This window comes from Heterodontus francisci, chromosome 5 (assembly GCF_036365525.1).
Source record: "Heterodontus francisci isolate sHetFra1 chromosome 5, sHetFra1.hap1, whole genome shotgun sequence".
Taxonomy (NCBI): Eukaryota; Metazoa; Chordata; class Chondrichthyes; order Heterodontiformes; family Heterodontidae; genus Heterodontus; species Heterodontus francisci.
The window spans coordinates 172,146,223-172,169,637 of record NC_090375.1 but is presented as its reverse complement, the minus strand read 5'-3'; the positions used below and the strand labels follow the sequence as shown (position 1 = coordinate 172,169,637).

General features: G+C 42.2%; 1 protein-coding gene across 4 annotated transcripts in view; it reads left to right on the top strand.

The window, feature by feature from the left end:
* The window catches only part of dok6 (docking protein 6), a 506,642-nt gene that overhangs the window by 412,182 nt on the left and 71,045 nt on the right, over positions 1 to 23,415 (top strand). For all 4 annotated transcript variants that reach the window (XR_010975088.1, XR_010975089.1, XM_068032346.1 and 1 more), the window contains exon 6: positions 14,439 to 14,577. Coding sequence is in view for 2 of the 4 variants with exons in the window: in XM_068032346.1 (XP_067888447.1) it covers positions 14,439 to 14,577 (139 nt within the window). In the remaining 2 variants the exon portion in view is untranslated. The remainder of the gene's footprint in view (positions 1 to 14,438; positions 14,578 to 23,415) is intronic.

Here is a 23,415-nt window from a genome sequence, read left to right as displayed (position 1 = left end):
GTACTTTTAACATTCCAGCCAGCTTCTGGACAGCAATCAATTGCTGTTGGAATGCAGCAAATTTTGGATTGATTGTGGCCGTAACAGACCCGCCTGCCTCCCAATGGAGTGATAAAGTGACCCAGGAGTACCACGAATGGTGTGGTGCCTGCTGCGTTTATACAAATTATCCTGTCGACAGGGTGAAGGCCAGGACTGATTGGTGGCTGGAAGTCCTGTCCCACTGCATTTCAGGAGTGTCATGCCCATGTACTGTAATGGTGACTTCACCTTTAAGAAACCATACCTTTAAGAGACTAGGCTATTGATGCAACTGATGACATGATCATACATATATAAGGAGATACCATTTTGAGAGATACACTCAATACGTGGCTTGCAAAGAGCAGACACACACGCACACACAACCCCCCCACACACCCCAACGAGGAAAAGACCTGGACCTGAGATCATACAATGTAGGTAAGTAAGACAATAAATAATGTATATTATAAAGCCTGCGGTTATCATTTAATGAAGGCTTAAAAACACAGCACAACACTACAGCCCGTAATTTATAGCATGACCCAGGGTGGACTTCACATTTGTCTCAACCACAATATTTCAGCGTACTGGATATTGCCAATTCATTTTTTTTTTGTATTCCTACAGGGCTGGATCTCTGCAAAGTTTTATTTTATTGCCTATAAATCACAGCCAAACACACAATATTTTCTGTTAATTTTTGCAGTCAGCAGTAAATTGATGATGTTCATCACTGATCTCAATGAAAGCTATCCACAAAGATCTAGCGAGCTCTGTGGTGTGGATTTGATCTTTTCTGACATTAGTTTCATGCTGGCATCCAACAACAGTGATGTCATCAAGCAGGCTGAGCAGCTAATTACATTGCAGAATTCTCACAAACAGCAAACCAGAAATTAACAAGCAGGTTTTATCATTCACTTTTGTAAGTTTGCAGAAAGTGAAATAAAGATTGGAACTGACACATGGGATTAAGGTAGAAGCTGAAATATAAATAAACAATTATATTGGTATGCTATTAAAAGCCCAATTACACGTCATCCAACAAGGCATAAATTTTGCAAGGGTTTTAAAAGCAAGAATAATAACAAAAAAGGGGAAGTTCACATCAATTTATAATTGATTTCCATCTGCGAGAACTTAACTACACAACCTGTGGAGGAGCGGGGAATCACTGAGAGAAATTCCCAGATTTCCACATTTAACTGTACGTCCGTGGACGCCAGAAGTTGCTGTCAGTTTCACAGAGTAATGACGGCGAACACTTGACAGTTTCTCTGTCATTTACAACTGTAAAATCTGGGCCTATTTTCTAGTACTGTAAACATTAGCCCCATCTTTTGGATTATTCAATACGAAATGTGAATTTAACTGATCACTCAAAGATGTAGACATAAATTTGAACTCCAGACACAGAGCAGGAAGGCAGCAGGCAGAAGGCTTGCCTTTTTTTGTCAGCAGGAGGCCCAAACCAGTTGGAGGGCTGCACCTCATTACCATAACTAAGCTGACCAGTAACCAGGCAGACCCGGGAGGAAGTGGTTGGGAGGCCCAGACATGGAGGGAGGCAGCTCAGGGCAACAGTGGCTCCAGAATTCTTGGAGGCTGGAAGAGAACTCCTGCTCCCCCTGATCCCGCAAAAATAACCTACCTTTTTGTGCTCGATGCACACTTTGCCTGGTTGTCAAAGGACCACAATTTGCACCCAATTGTGCTGCTCCCACCTGATTGAGGCAAGTGCTTGGGCCACTCTTCGAAAGACCCTGGGCCAAATGGCTGTGCCTGGGATTGAATCTCGGGTGGGGCAGTCAGTACAGAACTGCAACTTTTGGGCCACAATGGCTCCATTTCCACCAGGCAGGACAAGTTAAATTTATCCCTGTGAGGTTCACCTCACCTGCTCCAATTATCTCACATGCAGTGAGAAATGCTGTACTACAGAAACGGAATTTGCTGCTGTCTGTAGTATGAGTCGAGTGTCTCTCCGCAAACTACCTCTCCAAAGTTTACCTGTGAAATTTATTTTGCACAAACTTGCTGCCAGCTTCTGGCTGCGCAAAATGCTCCTTGCGCTAACAATTCTGCTACGATTTCCAATATTTGTAAGAGTTGTGACTGATAGGGAACAAATGGCTGAAGATTTGATATCTTCATGGAAAAGATCTTTAAGTAAAATGAGATGAAATTCAAATACTAATTAGGGAAAATATGTAAATGTTATTTATAATGAACTAATGCATCTTGCATCTAGTTTGCACCTGTAATGAGAGGGAATTCACACCATAGTTGAAAGAATGATGCTAAAGAGAATCTGACCAAATGCCTAGCAAATTGACACTTCATTTATTCTTCAAAGCATGACGATTTGAACGTTTAGTAAATGCAGTGAGAGAAGAGATTAGAAGAGGGACTCACATCTGAAAGTCATGGAAGATAATTAGATTTGCTGAAAATATGTTTGCTAAAGACAATGTAATATTCATACTTTATTGACATTAAGTACAATGTTCAGTTTTCTGCTCACAGGCACTATCACTTGTCCATGCTCTAACAGACATTCCTCCCGTATTTCTTTTGTAATCTTCCACACGCTATCATCTTTAATCCAAACACATCTGTTATGGTCAAGTGAGGAGGGGTTGAAGGGCTTCCATCTTTTCCCTCTCCTTGTTTGGCGACAACAGGTTTAATTCTGTCTTAAAGTGGATGTACTGGTCAATTCAGTAGGTGTTTGATTAATTACTTGTTATGATCATAACAAGAACCAATCAGATAGGTTTTCTTGGGTTAACGAAGAAAGAGGTTAACTTTATTGTACCTAAACCGAACAAAAAAAAGCAACATGCCAGCTTTCGCTTTCACACACACAGAAGAGGTTTGCACACACACAAATAGGTTACAGAATGGGGAAAGGTAGATTGGTTGAGTTAGAGTCCATAAAAATAGTATGCATTCTGTGGAATTTGGTGATTCGGCTGACATCTAGCTGAATTCAGTGGTCCTGAGGCTTTTAGTTTGAAGAGGTAGATGACTGCTTCAGTGAGTCTCTTAGAGATAGCGATGCAGATGATTTCCTTCAACAGGGTTTCTGATTGCAGCCGGAGTAGGGAAAGGTGGGCAGTCAACAAGCAGGATTTGAAAGCTTTCAAACTGGAATGGAATGGAGAGAGAGAGAGACCCCCACTTAAGGTCTGCTCATGTCAGAGTCCAGTTGCTTCTCCTCTGCTGCAGAGAAAACACCAGCTTAAAACCACAGATGGGGGGGAGCTTGTCACATGACAGTCACTTCGTGATTCAAACATAGCAGTTAGCAGTAATAAAAACAGAAAGTGCTTGAAATGCTCAGCAGGTCAGGCAGCATCTGTGGAGAGCGAAGCAGAGTTAACATTTCAGGTCTATGACCTTTCATCGGCACCTGCAGTATTTTGCTTTTATTATAGCAGTTAGCAGTATGTCTCTGCTTGCTGAAAGAACAGGCAGTTCCTTTAAACTTCCTGGGTCTTGGTTTTTGCTGGGAAATGCATAGACATTTCATGTTCCTCCTCACTGTCCTTTGCAATGTAGGATACAGTGTAGCAAACTAAGTGATCATCTTAAGCTGCCAGCAGTCATCCTGTTTTAAATGTTCTTTTTAAATTTCTTCAAAAAAATATAAATTCAGATCGCCAGTCAGTGGACCAAAGAAAATGATCATTCAACAAAACACATTGGTGTTTATAATGGGAAACAAAGAAATGGCAGACCAATTAAATACATACTTTGGTTCTGTCTTCACAAAGGAGGACACAAATTACTTCTGTTGGGGAACATAGGGTCTGGTGAGAAGGAGGAACTGTATGAAATCAGTATTAGTAGGGAAATGGTGTTAGGGAAATTGATGGGATTGAAGGCTGACAAATCCCCAGGGCCTGATAATCTACATCCCAGAGTATTTAAGGAAGTGGCTCTCGAAAATTCTATAGACTCTGGAACAGTTCCAATGGATTGGAAAGTAGCTAATGTAACCCGACTATTTAAAAAAGGAAGTAGAGAGATAACAGGGAATTATTGGCCAGTTGGCCTGACATCAGTAGTGGTGAAAATGCAAGAATCCGTTATAAAAGATGTAATAGCAGAGCACTTGGAAAACAATGATAGGATCGGACAAAGTCAACATGGATTTACAGAAGGGAAATCATGCTTGACAAGTCTACTGGAATTTTTTGAGGATGTAACTAGTAGAATAGATAAGGGAGAACCAGTGGATGTGATGTATTTGGACTTTCAGAAGGCTTTTGATAAATTCCACATAAGAGATTAGCATGCAAAATTAAAGCACATGGGATTGGGGGTAAGGTACTGACATGAATAGAGAACTGGTTGGCAGACAGGGAACAAAGAGTAGGAATAAACGGGTCTTTTTCTGGGTGGCAGGCAGTGACTAGTGCGGTACTGCAGGGATCGGTGCTAGGACCCCAGCTATTCATAATATATATTAATGATATAGATGAGGGAATTAAATGTAATATATCCAAATTTGCAGATGACACAAAACTGGGTGGGAGTGTGAGCTGTGAGGAGGATGCAGAGAAGCTCCAATGTGCTTTGGACAGGTTGAGTGAGTGGGCAAATACATGGAAGATGCAATATAATGTGGATAAATGTGAGGTTATCCACTTTGGTTGCAAAAACAGAAAGGCAAATTATTATCTGAACGGCGATAGATTGGGAAAAGGGGAGGTGCAGTGAGACCTGGGTGTCCTTGTGCACCAGTCTCTGAAAGTAAGCATGCAGGTGCAGCAGGCAGTTAACAAGGCAAATGGTATGTTGGCCTTCATAGCGAGAGGATTCGAGTACAGGAGCAGGGATGTCTTGCTGCAATTATACAAGGTTTTGGTGAGACCATATCTGGAGTATTGTGTGCAGTTTTGGTCTCCTTATCTGAAGAAGGATGTTCTTGCTATGGAGGGAGTGTAGCGAAGATTCACCAGACTGATTCCTGGGATGGCAGGACTGACGTATGAAGAGAGATTGGGTCGATTAGGCTTATATTTGCTGGAGTTTAGAAGAATGAGAGGGGATCTTATAGAAACCTACAAAATTCTAACAGGACTGGACAGACTAGATCCAGGAAGGATGTTCCCGATGGCGTGGGAGTCCAGGACCAGGGGTCATAGTCTAAGGAAAAGGGATAAGCTATTTAGGACTGAGATGAGGAGGGATTTCTTCACCCAGAGAGTGGTGAACCTGTGGAATTCTCTACCACGGAAAGCAGTTGAGGCCAAATCATTAAATATATTCAAGAAAGAATTAGATATAGTTCTTAGGGCTGAAGGGATCAAGCGATACGGGGAGAACGCGGGAACAGGTTACTGAGTTTGTATGATCAGCCATGATCGTATTGAATGGCGGAGCAGGCTCGAAGGGCCGAATAGCCTACTTTTGCTCCTATTTTTCTATGTTTCTATGTAACAACATCTGGTACCACATACAGTAGAGAAGTGAAAAAAGTAAATCCGTATTGTATTCAAAAGTAATTATTTGTTTTCTAACCATTTTGGGGGACAATTGCAACTAAAAATGCCAATTTTGTTTGCCTTGTTTTTATTTGTAGATATAGCAGGGGGGCATTAATATAAACACAATGGGTTAGATTATAACTCTAGGCATGTAACGGATGAGCAGTGAGCGCATAGCCCTCCCCATTCCACCTGGTAAGAGGCCTGACCCATTTCGACATTCAACAACAACATCTTGCACTTAATGTAAAACATCTCAAGGCACTTCACAGGAGCGTTACAAAGTAAAATTTAACACCAAGGCATATAAGGCAATATTAGGGCAGGTGGCCAAAAGCTTGGTCAAAGAGATAGGTTTTAAGTAGTGTCGTAAAGGAGGATAGCAGTTTAGGGAGGGAATTCCTTGGGCCCTAGGCAGCTGAAGGCACGGCCAGCAATTGTAGAGCAATTAAAATCGGGAATGCTCAAGAGGCCAGAATTAGAGGAGTACAGAAGGTTGTGGGGCTGAAGGAGATTACAGAGATAGGGAGGGGCGAGGCCATGGAAATATTTGAAAACAAGGGTGAGAATTTTAAAATCAAGGCATTATTTAACTGGGAGCCAACGTAGGTCATTGAGTACAGGGGTGATGGGTGAATGCGCCTTGGTTTGAGTTAGGACACCGGCAGTTTTGGATGATTTCTAGTTTACAGAGGGTAGAAAGTGGGAGGCCGGCTAAGAGTGTGTTGAAATAGTCAAGTCGAGAGATAACAAAAGCATGTATGAGGGTTTCAGCAGCAGGTGAGCTGAGGCAGAGGTGGAGTTGGGCAATGTTAAAGAAGTGGACATAGACAGTTTTAGTGGTGGCATAGATACGTGGTTGGAAGCTCATTTCAGTGTCAAGTACGACACTAAGGTTGTGAACAGTCTGGTTAGCCTCAGACAGTTGCCAGGGAGAGGGATAGAATTGGTAGCTAGGGAATAGAATTTAAGAATGTAAGAAATAGGAGCAGGATTAGGCCATTCGACCCCTCGAGCCTGTTCCACCATTCAATAAGATCATGGCTAATCTGATTGTGGCCTCAAGTTCACATTCCTGCCTGCCCCCATAACCTTTGACTCCCTTGTAGATCAAAAATCTGACTAACAGCCTTGAATATATTCAGTGACCCAGCCTGTATTGCTGTCTGGGGAAGAGAATTCCAAAGATTACTGACCCTCTGAGAGAAGAAATTCCTCCTCATCTCCATCTTATATGGGAGACCCCTTATTTTGAAACTGTGCCCCCGGTTCTAGATTCCCCCATGAGGGGAAACATCCTCTCAGTATCAACCCTGTCAAGTCCCCTCAAAATTTATGTTTCAATAAGAGCACCTCTCATTCTTCTAAATTCTAATGAGTATAAGCCCAAATTGCTCAACCTATCATCATAAGACAACCCCTTCATCCCAAGAATTTGTAGTGGGGACCAAAGACAATGGCTTTGTTTTTACCAGTATTTAATTAGAGGACATTTCTACTCATCCAGTACAAGAAGCAGCCAGATAACTTAGCAACAGTGGAGGAGTTGAGAGATGTGGTGGTGAGATAGAGCCAGGTGTCATCAGTATGCATGTAAAAACTAATGCTGTACTTTTGGATGATGTCACCAAGTGGCAGCATGTAGATGAGAAATAAAAAGGGGCCAAGGATAGATCCTTGGGGGACACCAGAGGTAATAGTGGGGGAGTGGTAAAAGAAGCCATTGCACGTGATGCCATGGCTACAATTATATAAGCATGGAAACAGGCAAGTGCAGTCCCACTCCAGAACTTGCCACGCCCCTAGCCAAGCTGTCCCAGTACAGCTACAATACTGGCATCATTTGAATTGTTCCTTTAAATGTTTCCCACTGTTTATTTACTGCCAATTTTTTAGTCTATTTACCTGTCAACCTTAGCCAGCTCTCCCCTCATACCTACATAATTCACTATAAGGTTAAGGTTTTTGTTTTGGACTCGAATATGCTGCTCTGAAACTTAATATGCAATTCACTTGCATTATAATCATTTTTTCCTAAAGGATCTTTTACAATGAGATTACTAATTAACCCTGCCTCGTTACACAATACTAGATCTAAAATAGCTTTGTCCCTAATTAGTTCTAGGAAACTGTTGCAAAAGTATTCTACAAACTCATCTTCCAGACCACCTTTGCCAATTTGATTTGTCCAGTCTGTATGAAGATTGAAGTCCCCAACGGTTATTACATTGTCTTTTTTACAAGCTCCAATTATTTCTTGCTTCATGCTCTGTTCAATGGTATAACAATTGTCAAGGGGCCTATAAACTACTCCCACCAGCATTTCTGACTCTTGTTATCTGCAAACTGTGAAATTATGTTCTGTGTACTGATGTCCAGATCATTAGTGTATATCAAAAAGAACAGTGGTCCTAATACTGACCCCTGGGGAAAACACTGTAGTCTTTCCTCCAGTCTGATAAACAACCGTTCACTACTACTCTCTGCTTTCTGTCTCTTAGCCAATTTTGTATCCACAATGTCACTGTCCCTTTAATTGATCCAATAAATTCTCCTTATTTTGGCAAGTAGTCCATGTCTTTGCTTGAAAATAAACAATGCTCATTAAAATAAACCTTAGGAAAATAGCATTGTGTTACTAATGTTCAGTTAATTATAGTTCAGACCATTGCAACTGTTTGGGACCTCATTCCTGGTAGTCTAATAGATATAAATCTGGCCAGTGTCTTGCAATACGAATCTAGGTCATTTATCAGATGTGCAATGCAGTCATAATGGTCTGATCTAAAATAGTCAGCAGAGACCAAAAAAATGTCAATCTTGTTCATAAAATTATTTTGAAGAGTAACTTTTTAAAAGTGTTCTGAGATATTAACCTGTAGAACTACCTTCTCCTTTGAGTTATATTTTAAAAATAAAATATCTACATTTATACATGATTATTTTGCCTGCAGCTGTATTTTGTATCGAGTAAATAGCATGATTATTAGTTTGTTAAAATATTTTCCTTGTTATGCTGCAACATTAAAAAAACTGCCATTGTGACAAGAGCAGGGGACAGATATAATGTGCACTCATAACACCTTAGGCCTAAGCTGTTACTATAGCGACTGTATCTTTATGATACTATTTACAGGGTAATCTGCTAGCACTCAGTAAATTCAGAACAAAGCAGTTAAGTTTGCTTCTAAAGGGACAATGTCATCATGAGGCAAACCTTTGGCGACAAACACACAATGCAGTGACCTAAATCGAGTTGAACTGCATCATTGGGTCAGTTGTGTGTGATATCAACACAATGAGTATAACAAATGCTCTGTTGCCCCCACTCTGTTAGTTCCTGCCACCTGCTTTGACAAACGTTTTTCCAATGAGCAGCGTGCCAGAAATGCATATGGGAAAATTAGCTGCAAGTTGCTCCAGTTTTCCATTAGTTGTTTTAACACATTCTACTGGTGTGGAAGTCGAACCAGAGGAAGAAGGAATAGGTTAGCATTGGCACCAGTGCATTATGGCCTGTGTACAGATCAATTGTAGGCTTTTTAATTAGTATTTTGCTGACATTGAAAATATTTGGTAAAGTTTGGAAGGCGTAACACATGGGACGCGCTCAGTCAGCAAACAGTCATTAATACCATTGGTACCGAACAGCGAGGTTGCGAACAGTCTCGTCACCGTTTAATGTACAGTATCCATTCCAGTAAAGTTAATAAATATTAGGTGCTGCAAATGAATATCTGTAAAGCTAGTTCCTTAATAAACAAATTACTTTCAAGCATCACCTTGTTCACAGAATCACAGAATTGTTACAGTGCAGAAGGAAGCCATTCGGCCCATCGTGTCTGCTCCGATTCTCCGAATGAGCAATTTATCTAGCACCATTCCCCCTTCTTCCGTTACCCTGCACATTCCTCCTTTTCATATAACAGTCTAATTCCCTTTTGTATGCTTCAAGTGAACCTCCCTCCACCACACTCTCAGACAGAGCATTCCAGATCTCAACCACTCGCTGCGTGAAAAGGTTTTTCCTCATGTCACTTATGCTTCTCATCAATTTCTTTAAATCTGTACCCTCTCGTTCTCGATCTTTTCATGAGTGGGAACAGTTTTTCTCTATCTACTCTGTCCAGACCTGTCATGATTTTGAATACTTCTATCAAATCTCCTCTCAGCCTTCTCTTCTCCAAGGAAAACAGTCCTAACTTCTCCAATTTATCTTCATAATTGAAGTTCTCATCCCTGCAATTATTTTTGTGAATCTTTTCTGTACTCTCTCTCATGCCTTCACGTCTTTCCTAAAGTGTGGCGCCCAGAACTGGATGCAATACTCCAACTGAGGCTGAACTAGTGTCTTGTACAAGTTCAACATAACCTCCATGCTCTTGTACTCTATGCCCTATTAATAAGGCCCAGGATACTGTATGCTATTAGCCACGCTCTCGTCCTGTCACCTTCAATGACTTATGCACATATACACCCAGGTCCCTCTACTTCTGCACCCCGGTTAGCATTGTATCCTATATTTTATATTGTCTCTCCATGTTGTTCCTATCAAAATGCATAACTTCACATTTCTCTGCATTGAACTTCATCTGCCACCTGTCCGCCCATTCCACCATCTTGTCTATGTTCTTTTGAAGTTCTACACTATCTGCCTCACAGTCCACAATGCTTCCAAGTTTCACATCATCTGTAAACTTTTAAATTGTGCCCTGTACAACAAGGACTAGGTCATTTATATATCAGGAAAAACAGTGGCCCTGACACTAACCCCTGGGGAGCTCCACTACAAACTTTCCTCCAGCCCGAAAAACATCCATTATTCACTACTTTTTGTTTTCTGTCAATTCCATATCCATGTTGCTACTGTCTCATTTATTCCATAAGCTGTAGTTTTGCTCACAAGTCTGTTGTGTGGCACTGTATAAAATGCCTTTTGGAAGTCCATGTATACCACTTCAACTGTGTTACCCTCATCAACCGTCTCTTCAAAAAACTCCAGCAAGTTAGTTAAATGTGATTTTCCCTTAAGGAGTTCATGCTGGCTTTCGTGAGTTAACCTGCATTTGTCCATGTGACAATTAATTTTGTCCCAAATTAATACTTGTAGAAGTTTCCCCACCACCAAAGTTAAACTGATTGGCCTGTAGTTGCTGGGCTTATCTTTACACCCTTTTTTGAACAAGAGTGTAATGTTTGCAATTCTCCAGTCCTCTGGCAACACCCCTAATTTAAGGAAGACTGAAAAATTATGGCCAGTGCTTCCGCAATTTGGACTCTCACTTTCCTTGGATGCATCTCATCCGGTCCTAATTCCTTATCCACTTTAAGTATAGACAGCCTATTCAATAGCTGCTCCTTATCAATCTTACACCCTTCTCTGAATTACCTCCTTTTTCACCATTGCCAGGGTTGCATTTTTTTCCTTGGTAAAGACCGATGCAAAGTATTCATTTAATATCTCAGCAATGCCCTCTGCCTCCATGTGTAAATCCCCTTGTTGGTCCCGAATTGGTCCCATTCCTCCTTTTACCATCCTTTTACTATTTATATGTCTGTAGAAAACTTTGGCATTCTCTTTTATGTTAGCTGCCAGTCTGTGTTCATACTTTCTCTTTGCTTCTCTTGTTCTTACCTGCCATAGTACTCATCCCTAGCTAACTCCCCTCCTCAGAGCAACAAACACACTCGCACACCTGTTCCACTGAGCTCTTAACCTCAACAGTGTTGCCGCAGGTAAGTTGCAAGTAGATGGCAGGTGCCTTATTGGAAGACGAAGGGCATCGTAAAAGCAGAAGAAAGAGGCGGAGGAAACTTGTGGGCCTGATGGTAGCAGTGAAGGGAGAAAGGGTGCCAGGTTTTTGTTTAAAAAAAGACTATTTCCTGCAAGGTGCTTTGTTTTTTTTAATCTACCTCTTTTTATCTGAGACAGAAGTGGGAGGCTATGCTTGGCACCTCCTATCAGCAACATCATGATGATGTTTCATGATTTTAAACAGAACCTATTAATCAGTCTTATGATAGAAGATGTATATTCTTCTTCTTTTGGGCCTCCTTATCTCAAGAGACAATGGATACGCGCCTGGAGGTGGTCAGTGGTTTGTGAAGCAGCGCCTGGAGTGGCTATAAAGGCCAATTCTGGAGTGACAGGCTCTTCCACAGGTGCTGCAGAGAAATTTGTTTGTTGGGGCTGTTGCACAGTTGGCTCTCCCCTTGCGCCTCTGTCTTTTTTCCTGCCAACTACTAAGTCTCTTCGACTCGCCACAATTTAGCCCTGTCTTTATGGCTGCCCGCCAGCTCTGGCGAATGCTGGCAACTGACTCCCACGACTTGTGATCAATGTCACATGATTTCATGTCACGTTTGCAGACGTCTTTATAACGGAGACATGGACGGCCGGTGGGTCTGATACCAGTGGCGAGCTCGCTGTACAATGTGTCTTTGGGGATCCTGCCATCTTCCATGCGGCTCACATGGCCAAGCCATCTCAAGCGCCGCTGACTCAGTAGTGTGTATAAGCTGGGGGTGTTGGCCGCTTCAAGGACTTCTGTGTTGGAGATATAGTCCTGCCACCTGATGCCAAGTATTCTCCGAAGGCAGCGAAGATGGAATGAATTGAGACGTCGCTCTTGGCTGGCATACGTTGTCCAGGCCTCGCTGCCGTAGAGCAAGGTACTGAGGACACAGGCCTGATACACTCGGACTTTTGTGTTCCGTGTCAGTGCGCCATTTTCCCACACTCTCTTGGCCAGTCTGGACATAGCAGTGGAAGCCTTACCCATGCGCTTGTTGATTTCTGCATCTAGAGACAGGTTACTGGTGATAGTTGAGCCTAGGTAGGTGAACTCTTGAACCACTTCCAGAGCGTGGTCGCCAATATTGATGGATGGAGCATTTCTGACATCCTGCCCCATGATGTTCGTTTTCTTGAGGCTGATGGTTAGGCCAAATTCATTGCAGGCAGACGCAAACCTGTCGATGAGACTCTGCAGGCATTCTTCAGTGTGAGATGTTAAAGCAGCATCGTCAGCAAAGAGGAGTTCTCTGATGAGGACTTTCCGTACTTTGGACTTCGCTCTTAGACGGGCAAGGTTGAACAACCTGCCCCCTGATCTTGTGTGGAGGAAAATTTCTTCTTCAGAGGATTTGAACGCATGTGAAAGCAGCAGGGAGAAGAAAATCCCAAAAAGTGTGGGTGCGAGAACACAGCCCTGTTTCACACCACTCAGGATAGGAAAGGGCTCTGATGAGGAGCCACCATGTTGAATTGTGCCTTTCATATTGTCATGGAATGAGGTGATGATACTTAGTAGCTTTGGTGGACATCCGATCTTTTCTAGTAGTCTGAAGAGACCACGTCTGCTGACGAGGTCAAAGGCTTTGGTGAGATCAATGAAAGCAATGTAGAGGGGCATCTGTTGTTCACGGCATTTCTCCTGTATCTGACGAAGGGAGAACAGCATGTCAATAGTCGATCTCTCTGCACGAAAGCCACACTGTGCCTCAGGGTAGACGCGCTCGGCCAGCTTCTGGAGCCTGTTCAGAGCGACTCGAGCAAAGACTTTCCCCACTATGCTGAGCAGGGAGATTCCACGGTAGTTGTTGCAGTCACCGCGGTCACCTTTGTTTTTATAGAGGGTGATGATGTTGGCATCGCGCATGTCCTGGGGTACTGCTCCCTCGTCCCAGCACAGGCATAGCAGTTCATGTAGTGCTGAGAGTATAGCAGGCTTGGCACTCTTGATTATTTCAGGGGTAATGCTGTCCTTCCCAGGGGCTTTTCCGCTGGCTAGGGAATCAATGGCATCACTGAGTTCCGATTTGGTTGGCTGTATGTCCAGCTCATCCATGACCAGTCAAGATGTATATAGATTGGTAAAAGCTCTACAAACTTGTTTTTTAGTGTCATACTTCCTTTTATTACGAGGCTGAGCTCATAAAAAGGGAATGTTAATCAAATTCAACTCTGTATTCACACAACAAAGTTCCACACAAAGAAAGGCCCTTAATTTGCTGGGAAAATAATGCCGAGCATGTCATTATTAGTGTCTAAAAAGCCCAGCAGTTTGTAGTGAGGAAGAGATACCCCATGAATTGTGAATCGCCATAAATGCTAGACAGTTTGAATCATTCCATCATTAGCCTCGCAAAAACGGGAGCTCACTGTCACCTTCCCTATCAGTATTAAGAAATTGCTGCATTTGTGCAATAAATGCAAATTAAACTCAGCTACAGAAAGTTAGGGTTGGTATTTAATGACATAAGGACCCTTTTAATGCTGGGGTTTATGCTCCTGCAATGCCACAGAAATCGAATGATTGAAACTGTGGAGCCTCATTCAGGCAAGTAATAAATTGTCTTAAGTTTAAAAAAAAATTCTTATGTTTCCTGTCTCCTTTTTTTCTCTCTGCTAATTTAATCTTTTCTCCCCCTCTTTATTTCTCTTTCTATATTTAATTTCTGACTCTAATTCACCCTATTTCCTGCTCTGTCATTCTTTTGTTTTGTTCTCTATCCTTAAATCTCATTGGGCAAGGAGCTCGACTGTTGGTTCCATTCTTCATCAAGATCCTAGATGCTCTGTTGACCTTGTCACGTCATTATCAGCTCACAATACCATGAATTTGTGTTGCACGTATTTCCCGAGCTGAAGAATGAGGAAACAAAATCTAACAATTCCCTGTTCCAGCAAATTCTGGGCCAATATTTCCATGTTGCCTTTCACTGCCAGTACAGAAGTGTGAACAGGGCATTAAGAGGTGACAGGCATCAAAAAGCTACAGGTCAGCAACATTTAGAATTAATTATTAATTCAGTGGAATACGGTTCTCGACTTGACTTCAGGTCAGTGGCACCTGAGTTTTCTGCAAGTACGAATATTCAATCAATGACAACTGTTGCATTTGTCATTTACAGAATGTGTGATACAGGAGAGGGACTCTTTACATTTCAGACACGGGAAGGAGAGAACATCTACCAGAAGGTACATTCAGCAACTCTGGCCATAGCTGAACAGCATGAGCAACTAATGCTGGAGATGGAGAAAAAAACACGGGTACGTACCATCTAGACCTTAGCATCAGTTAGGCAAAAAGGATTCAACATGTCTCGGGTGCTTTCTGTCATCAATTCCATTACAGCAATTTGATAGATCATTTCCAAATTCCTTTGATGGGAAAAGTCAGGACAATACCTCAAGCAGCTCCAGCTCTCCAAAACAATGGGGGAGGGAGGCAAGGGAAGCAACTCTTGACAGATTGATACCTAGGAGTCGGCCTTTCCAGAAAACTCCTGGTTGAACATGGAAGTCCAAGCCTTCCTATAAATATCTTTGTAGAACCTACCTTTCACTGACTGTCAAGAAAGGTCAACGGAGATCCAAAGGCACCCCACAATAACCTAATGCTGACAGCTAGGAAGGAGGACTGCATATCACTGAAGATGCCCCTGACTATGTCAATGCACTTCACAATAGGGAGCTTTCTGGGCTGCAGATAGATAACTGATTTTGAACCAGGCTTGAGAAAGGATCCTCCATATTTAACTAGCTACTAACATTACAAACCAGATCATAACTGTTCAAAGACTGACTGACAAATCGTTAAGTTATAAAGTCCAACCTGTTCTTCTACGTCAGATTAGACATTAACCCCAGACTCTGACAAAACCCTGCAGACTCCAACAGAAATCAACGCCCACAAAGCTCTGTTTCCACGATATACAAAAATTCTGAAAACTCATTAGCCAGAGTTCTCACCCTGGATTGATATACAGGATTGTTTGATAGCCTTCCAACACTCCCTGCCAAGGCTCACATATAAAAAATGGTCACTGGAGTAAGATAGTCAAGGACTACTCATGTCAATAGAATCACACCAGAGAAGAGTTTCATAGTCTTTTAATAATAATTTTAATACTGTCCCCTCCTAATCCTTCAAAACTAATCATTTGAGTAGGCTGGGATGCTTCTTTAATACTTATTAACTCAACACACTTACAGGGCAGGGTTTTACCAGACCCTCAATGTCGTGGGTCGTGGCGGGAAGGCCCGTAAATACTTGCGGGAGAGGCCCACCACAACCCATGACTCCGAGAAGGCCCCGCCACATTATACCGGCGGCGGCGAGGCCTCTGTGCGGCCCCAGGCCACCTGGTGGTGGGGCCTTCTTTTAAATATTAAAATTAATTAAAATAAGATGCAAATAAACTCACTTGGTCCTGGTGGCCATCCCACGCCGATATTACGGGCGCCGGCCGCAACTTGTGCACCTTCGGAACTCCGTTCGGATTTGCAAGGCAAGTCACTGGTGGGAAGGGGGGGGAGGAGTGAAATTATCAGGGTGGGAGGGGAAGCGGGGAAAACATTTTATATTGGCTATGGAGATAGTGGGAAGGGTTTGAAGGGCAAATGTGATGAGGTTGGGGGACGTGGGGAAGGTCAGGATGGGAATAAAGTTGATGTTCGTCATATGGGCCAATTAAAAAAAACATTGAGGGGGGGTGGGTGTGGGAAAGGACCTCCAGCTTTCATTTAATATTTTAAGGCCAATGTAAAATACTGTTGCTTTAAAAATTCAAATATCTTCTAACGGCTTGAAGCCCTTTAAAAACGGCACCAGCGCCTGCACAGTGGCACCGGACTCCGTTACTGAGTCGGCATGGCTGGCCCCTCTATGTCATCAGGGGCGGCCGCTCCGCTGACATCAGAGTGCGCCACCGCGATTTGCGGCTCACTCATAAAACTCAGCCCACGGAGTCTGCTAATAATCAGATGAGCAGATCTCCAATGCTCTATAAGATTGATGAGATGAGTTGATCTCCATAGCAAATTTCACCTTAATACAACTCAACATTAGTCTCTCCTTGTAAATTAGAAAAGAGAATAAAATATAACACACTGAATATTTTAGTGAGCTAAAAAATCAATCCCTTTTCCTGGACAGTCCTTTTCTCAGAAAACTGACCAGCTGTCTAAGCTTTCTTCTTAAAAAAGACTTGCCCCCCTCTCCATGCCTCATTTGGCAGCCTCTGTTGAAACATAAAAGCAACATTTCAACATGAAGCAGAGCCAAATCCTTTCAATGGAAACATGATTGAAAATCTGGAAAGGCAACAAAGATCAATAACCAAAGCATTCATTTCAACATTTCTGCTTCACATATCTATCAATTTTAGTGAATGAAGCATCTTCTAACTTGCCAACATTCTATTTGCTATGCAGCATAATTGCTGATTAGTCATGCAATACTCTGTCTTTTGATTCAACCTGTGAATTTTCATTAAGGATGACAGCAAAAGAAATCAAATCAGAAGTTATTCAAACAATGACATTTGAGTTTATTTTCAACACGTTGAATTTGATTTTATTCAGATCTTTTCAGCTTTGGCGGGAGCTATTTTCTTTCAAGGAAGTGGCCCTGCACATCCACAGAAGCTTTTAAAAAATAATCTGCTTATCCGTGACTCAATCTTTGATGTCCTTCTCTCATCTTATCTCCACCCAATATGCAAGAATTCCTTATCTGTAGATGAAACAAAAAATTAACCTCAAAAGCCTGCATGTTAGTTTCTGTGGAACCAATAAATCTGCTAAAAGCTGTTACCATAATCATCTTCTCCTGTACCTGTTCAAAATTGGTTGTCACGTTGCCTTGGAATCTGGTTCCTCTGGGTCAAAACAATACTTTGCAACGCATGTGACAGAAACTGCTACTTAATTTGTTATAGAAAAAAAAAATCAATGCAACTTCTTGAAGCCATCTGTGGTTGTTTGGATTTATTCTGTGTGAGATTTAGTTAAAATTGGATCTCCTTTTAACACAGAGAAAGTGAAACCATATCACATGCATCACTTAGTTAAATGAAACATTTAGCAGCTGTAGTTTCCAAATTGTAGAAGACGTTTATAGTATTACAAAATGCAGCCATTTTTAAATATTGTTTTTGATCCACTGTTACTTCTAATAACTCCTCAACGTTATAGGCTTATGAATAACCATCACTGGAAAGATACAAGTAGAACATCATTATTGACAACAGCCTATTGGTTACCACAGATATGAATTATAAAGTCATGTGTATGTAAATATATTACCTGATAGTAGTACTGTGGGATTTTGGCACCAACGGGCAAAGGTTTTAGTTTGGCATGTCTTAAAAAATGTGACTCCTGAGGCTGTGCAGTGGTGCAATGCATTGGTGTTTACCATTATATAATGCAGTGGGCTGAACCTGACATTCCTCTTCATGGTGAGTTCCTGATATCAGCCAGATGGTTAAGTGGGATTGCTGGACAAAGCCTTCTCCACAAGTAAGGAGATGATGAGTTTACCTGGACTGCTCTTGTGTACCTATTACTAACCTTCTGAGACTAGAAATTACAAAGGCCTACATGGAAGTTATTTACCCATTCGCTCAAGCTGGGGAATGGTTCATAGTGCAAAGAATTGGAAACAACAGAAAAATATCATTTTGGGAGTATGCAATTTGTTTTCTTAAGCATCATACTGTTGGTAGCATTAACCACTGAATGAAACTTTGGTAATATAGTCAACCTTATTATCATTAGTAAATTCTCCATGTAGGTAACTGCAGTCTAGTGTGTGCTATGCAATGCCGAACGTATCAGTCAACAGTCATTTTACTGAGATCATGGTATTATCGCATTTTTATTTTTGATATTCAAATATTGCTGATGGTGTGTTGACCAGCAACAGTAGTAAATAAAACCTAGCAAGATTTTATAAGTACCACCAGAGATAAGCAAACCAGCTGAAATTCTTGTGAAGTTCTCGTTGCTGAGATAACCCTTTGAGCCCGTTTCAATGCCTTTTGCCATAATTATTGTTATCACTGTAACTCAACAAAGTTTAGATATCAATTCTGTTTGAAAACATATTTTCCTTAGGAATGACTGACAAAAATGGCGTCCACCAGCCTTGACAATAGCTTAAAATTACCTCTTGTGACTGCTCCCCAAGTCCTCATTTACTTGCTCTAATCTTCCCCATCTGAAAGCTGCCCAGGTCATCACAAAACAGCCTAATCTGTAGAGAACAAATAAGCACATGGGAATAAGAAACATTATTTTCAAAACTACAAGAGCAGGGACATTTACGGAGGAAGCATATCAAGAAAAAACAATTGACATCAGAGAAATTCCTTAACTTTAGGAATAACAGATTTAACCAAAGAGAGAATAAAATATGATGTCACTATGTGGGAAGCCATTAAGGTGTGCAGAATCATTGTGAAAGATGGACAAACGACAATTGAATCATAATGGAAAAAGCATCTGCCAAAGCAAGCAAGCAAAATGCTTTTAAACTGAAAACAGGGGTGATGGATCAAGAAAGAAATTTGCAACACAAAACAGTATGGAACAAAGGAAATAAGCTGATTATTTATTTAGAGATACAGCACTGAAACAGGCCCTTTGGCCCACCGAGTCTGTGCTGACCAACAACCATCCATTTATACTAATCCTACATTAATCCCATATTCCCTACCACATCCCCACCTTCCTACATTAGGAGCAATTTATAATGGCCAATTTACCTATCAACCTGTAAGTCTTTGGCTGTGGGAGGAAACCGGAGCACCCGGCGGAAACCCACGTGGTCACAGGGAGAACTTGCAAACTCCGCACAGGCAGTACCCAGAACTGAACCCAGGTTGCTGGAGTTGTGAGGCAGTGGTGCTAACTACTGCACCGCTGTGCTGCCCAAATTGGCGTACACAATTTCAAGAAATGGAGGAACGAATACACTGCCAGTTGTATAACTGTCAAACTAATGTTAATAACTCCCTTGGGGGCCCTAGAATCAAGCAAGACTGAAATTTACTCTCAAAACAAGGCAGGCATCAGAAAAATGAAAACTGAAAGATCTCCAGTTTAATTGGAATTGCTGGTGAACTGATCAAGTCCGATGGAGAAGAATCAAACAAGATATACAATCTGCTTAGAAAACTTGACTGAACTGAAGAATGGGCTAAGTCAGTAATTGTTATGGTCCCAGAATAGGGGAACTGGCTGATGTGCTGAAAATATTACATAAGACAACTTGTCAGTGCAAGCATGTTGCTTTGGAAGTGATATGTATGAAACTGAAGACTTGAAGCCCAATTTTCAAAGAAGCAAGCTGGCCTCAGAGCTGACTGAGGAACAGTGGAACTGATTATCAGTATCAAAGTTTAAACTAAATTGGCAGGGGAATGTGCATTAGTATTTGGAGTAGAAAAGAGGAATAAGGTGCAAAAAGGAGTGAGTGTGTTGGATAGTACTAGAGAAGAATGCAGTATCATATTAGATAGGAGTAGACGAAGAAGGTACTTGTTTTAAGGTACTTGTGGATAAGGATAAGAGTAGTCCTCGGGTGAAGGTGCTAAATTGGGGGAAGGCTAATTATAACAATATTAGGCAGGAACTGAAGAATTTAGATTGGGGGCGGCTGTTTGAGGGTAAATCAACATCTGACATGTGGGAGTCTTTCAAATGTCAGTTGATTAGAATCCAGGACCGGCATGTTCCTGTGAGGAAGAAGGATAAGTTTGGCAAGTTTCGGGAACCTTGGATAACGCGGGATATTGTGAGCCTAGTCAAAAAGAAAAAGGAAGCATTCGTAAGGGCTGGAAAGCTAGGAACAGACGAATCCCTTGAGGAATATAAAGACAGTAGAAAGGAACTTAAGCAAGGAGTCAGGAGGGCTAAAAGGGGTCATGAAAAGTCATTGGCAAACAGATTAAGGATAATCCCAAGGCTTTTTATACATATATAAAGAGCAAGAGGGTTACTAGGGAAAGGGTTGGCCCACTCAAGGACAGAGGAGGGAAAATATGTGTGGAGCCAGAGGAAATGGGCGAGGTACTAAATGAGTACTTTGCATCAGTATTCACCAAAGAGAAGGACTTGGTGGATGATGAGCCTAGGGAAGGGAGTGTAGATAGTCTCAGTCATCTCATTATCAAAAAGGAGGAGGTGTTGGGTTTCTTGCAAAGCATTAAGGTAGATAAGTCCCCAGGGCCTGATGGGATCTACCCCAGAATACTGAGGGAGGCAAGGGAAGAAATTGCTGGGGCCTTGACAGAAATCTTTGCATCCTCATTGGCTACAGGTGAGGTCCCGGAGGACTGGAGAATAGCCAATGTTGTTCCTTTGTTTAAGAAAGGTAGCAAGGATAATCCAGGAAATTATAGGCCGGTGAGCCTTACATCAGTGGTAGGGAAATTATTAGAAAGGATTCTTCGGGACAGGATTTACTCCCATTTGGAAACAAACAAACTTATTAGCGAGAGGCAGCATGGTTTTGTGAAGGGGAGGTCGTGTCTCACTAATTTGATTAAGTTTTTTGAGGAAGTAACAAAGATGATTGATGAAGGAAGGGCAGTGGATGTTATCTATTTGGACTTCAGTAAAGCCTTTGACAAGGTCTGTCATGGCAGACTGGTACAAAAGGTGAAGTCACACGAAATCAAAGGTGAGCTGGCAAGATGGATACAGAACTGGCTCAGTCATAGAAGACAGAGGGTAGCAGTGGAAGGGTGCTTTTCTGAATGGAGGGATGTAACTAGTGGTGTTCCGCAGGGATCAGTGCTAGGACCTTTGCTGTTTGTAGTATATATAAATGATTTGGAGGAAAATGTAGCTGGTCTGATTAGTAAGTAAGACGACACAAAGGTTGGTGGAGTTGCGGATAGTGATGAGGATTGTCAGAGGATACAGCAGGATATAGATCGGTTGGAGACTTGGGCGGAGAAATGGCAGATGGAGTTTAATCCGGACAAATGTGAGGTGATGCATTTTGGAAGATCTAATGCAGGTGGGAAGTATACAGTAAATGGCAGAACCCTTCAGCAGAGAGATCTGGGCGTGCAGGGCCACAGGTCACTGAAAGTGGCAACGCAGGTGGATAAGGTAGTCAAGAAGGCATACGGCATGCTTGCCTTCATCGGTCGGGGCATAGAGTATAAAAATTGGCAAGTCATGCTGCAGCTCTAAAGAACTTTAGTTAGGCCACACTTAGAATATTGCGTGCAATTCTGGTCGCCACACTACCAGCACGACGTGGAGGCTTTGGAGAGGGTACAGAAGAGGTTTAACAGGATGTTGCCTGGTCTGGAGGGCATTAGCTATGAGGAGAGGTTGGATAAACTCGGATTGTTTTCACTGGAACGACGGAGGTGGAGGGGCGACGTGATGGAGGTTTACAAAGTTATGAGCGACATGGACAGAGTGGATAGTCAGAAGCTTTTTCCCAGGGTGGAAGAGTCAGTTACTGGGGGACATAGGTTTAAGGTGAGAGGGGCAAAGTTTAGAGGGGATGTGCGAGGCAAGTTCTTTACACAGAGGGTGGTGAGTGCCTGGAAATTGCTGCTGGGGGAGATGGTGGAAGCAGGTACGATAATGATGTTTAAGAGGCATCTTGACAAATACATGAATAGGATGGGAATAGAGGGATACGGTCCCTGGAAGTGCAGAAGGTTTTAGTTTAGGCAGGCATCAAGATCGGCGCAGGCTTGGAGGGTCGAATGGCCTGTTCCTGTGCTGTACTGTTCTTTGTTCTATGTTCTTTGACTATGAGGAATACAAAGACAGGTTTACAATGCATATATGTAAACACATAAAGTGTGTTGTATAAGGCTGGTGAGCTGCAAGTACAGATAGCCATGTAGAAATATGATGTAGTGGCAATAACGGAAACGTGGCTTAAAAATGTTGAGGACTGGGTGCTTAATATACAAGGATACAAAGTTTATTTAGAGATACAACACTGAAACAGGCCCTTCGGCCCAACGAGTCTTTGCCGACCAACAACCACCCATTTATACTAACCCTGCAACAATCCCATATTCCCTATTACCTGCCTGCACTAGGGGCAATTTATAATGGCCAATTTACCTATTTACCTGCAAGTCTTTGGCTGTGGGAGGAAACCGGAGCACCCGACGAAAACCCATGCGGTCACAGAGAGAACTTATAAACTCCGCACAGGCAGTACCCAGAATCGAACCCGGGTCCCTGGAGCTGTGAGGCTGCGGTGCTAACCACTGTGCCACCCTAAAAGCGTTCATAAAAGATAGGGAAGGAAAAAAGGGAGGTGGGGTAGCAGTACCGATTAGGGAAGACATTGTAGTGTTGGAAAGAGAGGATGTCCTTGAGGGGGGCAAAGACAGAATTCATTTGGTTAGAGTTGAGAAGCAAAAAGGGGATGATCATGCTGCTGGTAGTGCTCTATAGGTCTCCAAATAGTGAATACTAGAGGAGCAAATCTGAGGGGAAATCACAGAGATGTGCAAGAACTATAGAGTGGTAATATTGGGAGACTTTAATTACCCAAATAGCTACTGGGATAATGTTAGAGTAAAGGAAAAGGAGGTAGTAGAATTTCTGAAATGTGTTCCCAGTCCAATTGCTGGATCTGGTACTGGGAATGAGATGGGCCAAGTGTCTATGGAGAACACTTGGGTAAGAGTGATCATCATATCATTAGGTTTAGATTAGTAACGGGGATAAGCAAGAAAGCATCTAAAGCAGAACTTCTAATTTGAAAGAAGGCTAGCTTCAATGGGCTGAGAGGGGATCTAGCTAAGGTAAAATGGAACCAAAGACTGACAGGAAAAACTGTAATGGAACAATGGGTGATCTTTAAGGAGGAGACGTTTCAGTTACAGGCTAGGTACATAACAATGGGTGATCTTTAAGGTGGAGATATTTCGATTATAGGCTAGGTGCATAACAATGGGTGATCTTTAAGGAGGAGATATTTCACTTACAGGCTAGGTACATAACAATGGGTGATCTTTAAGGAGGAGATATTTCACTTACAGGCTAGGTACATAACAATGGGTGATCTTTAAGGTGGAGATATTTCACTTACAGGCTAGGTACATAACA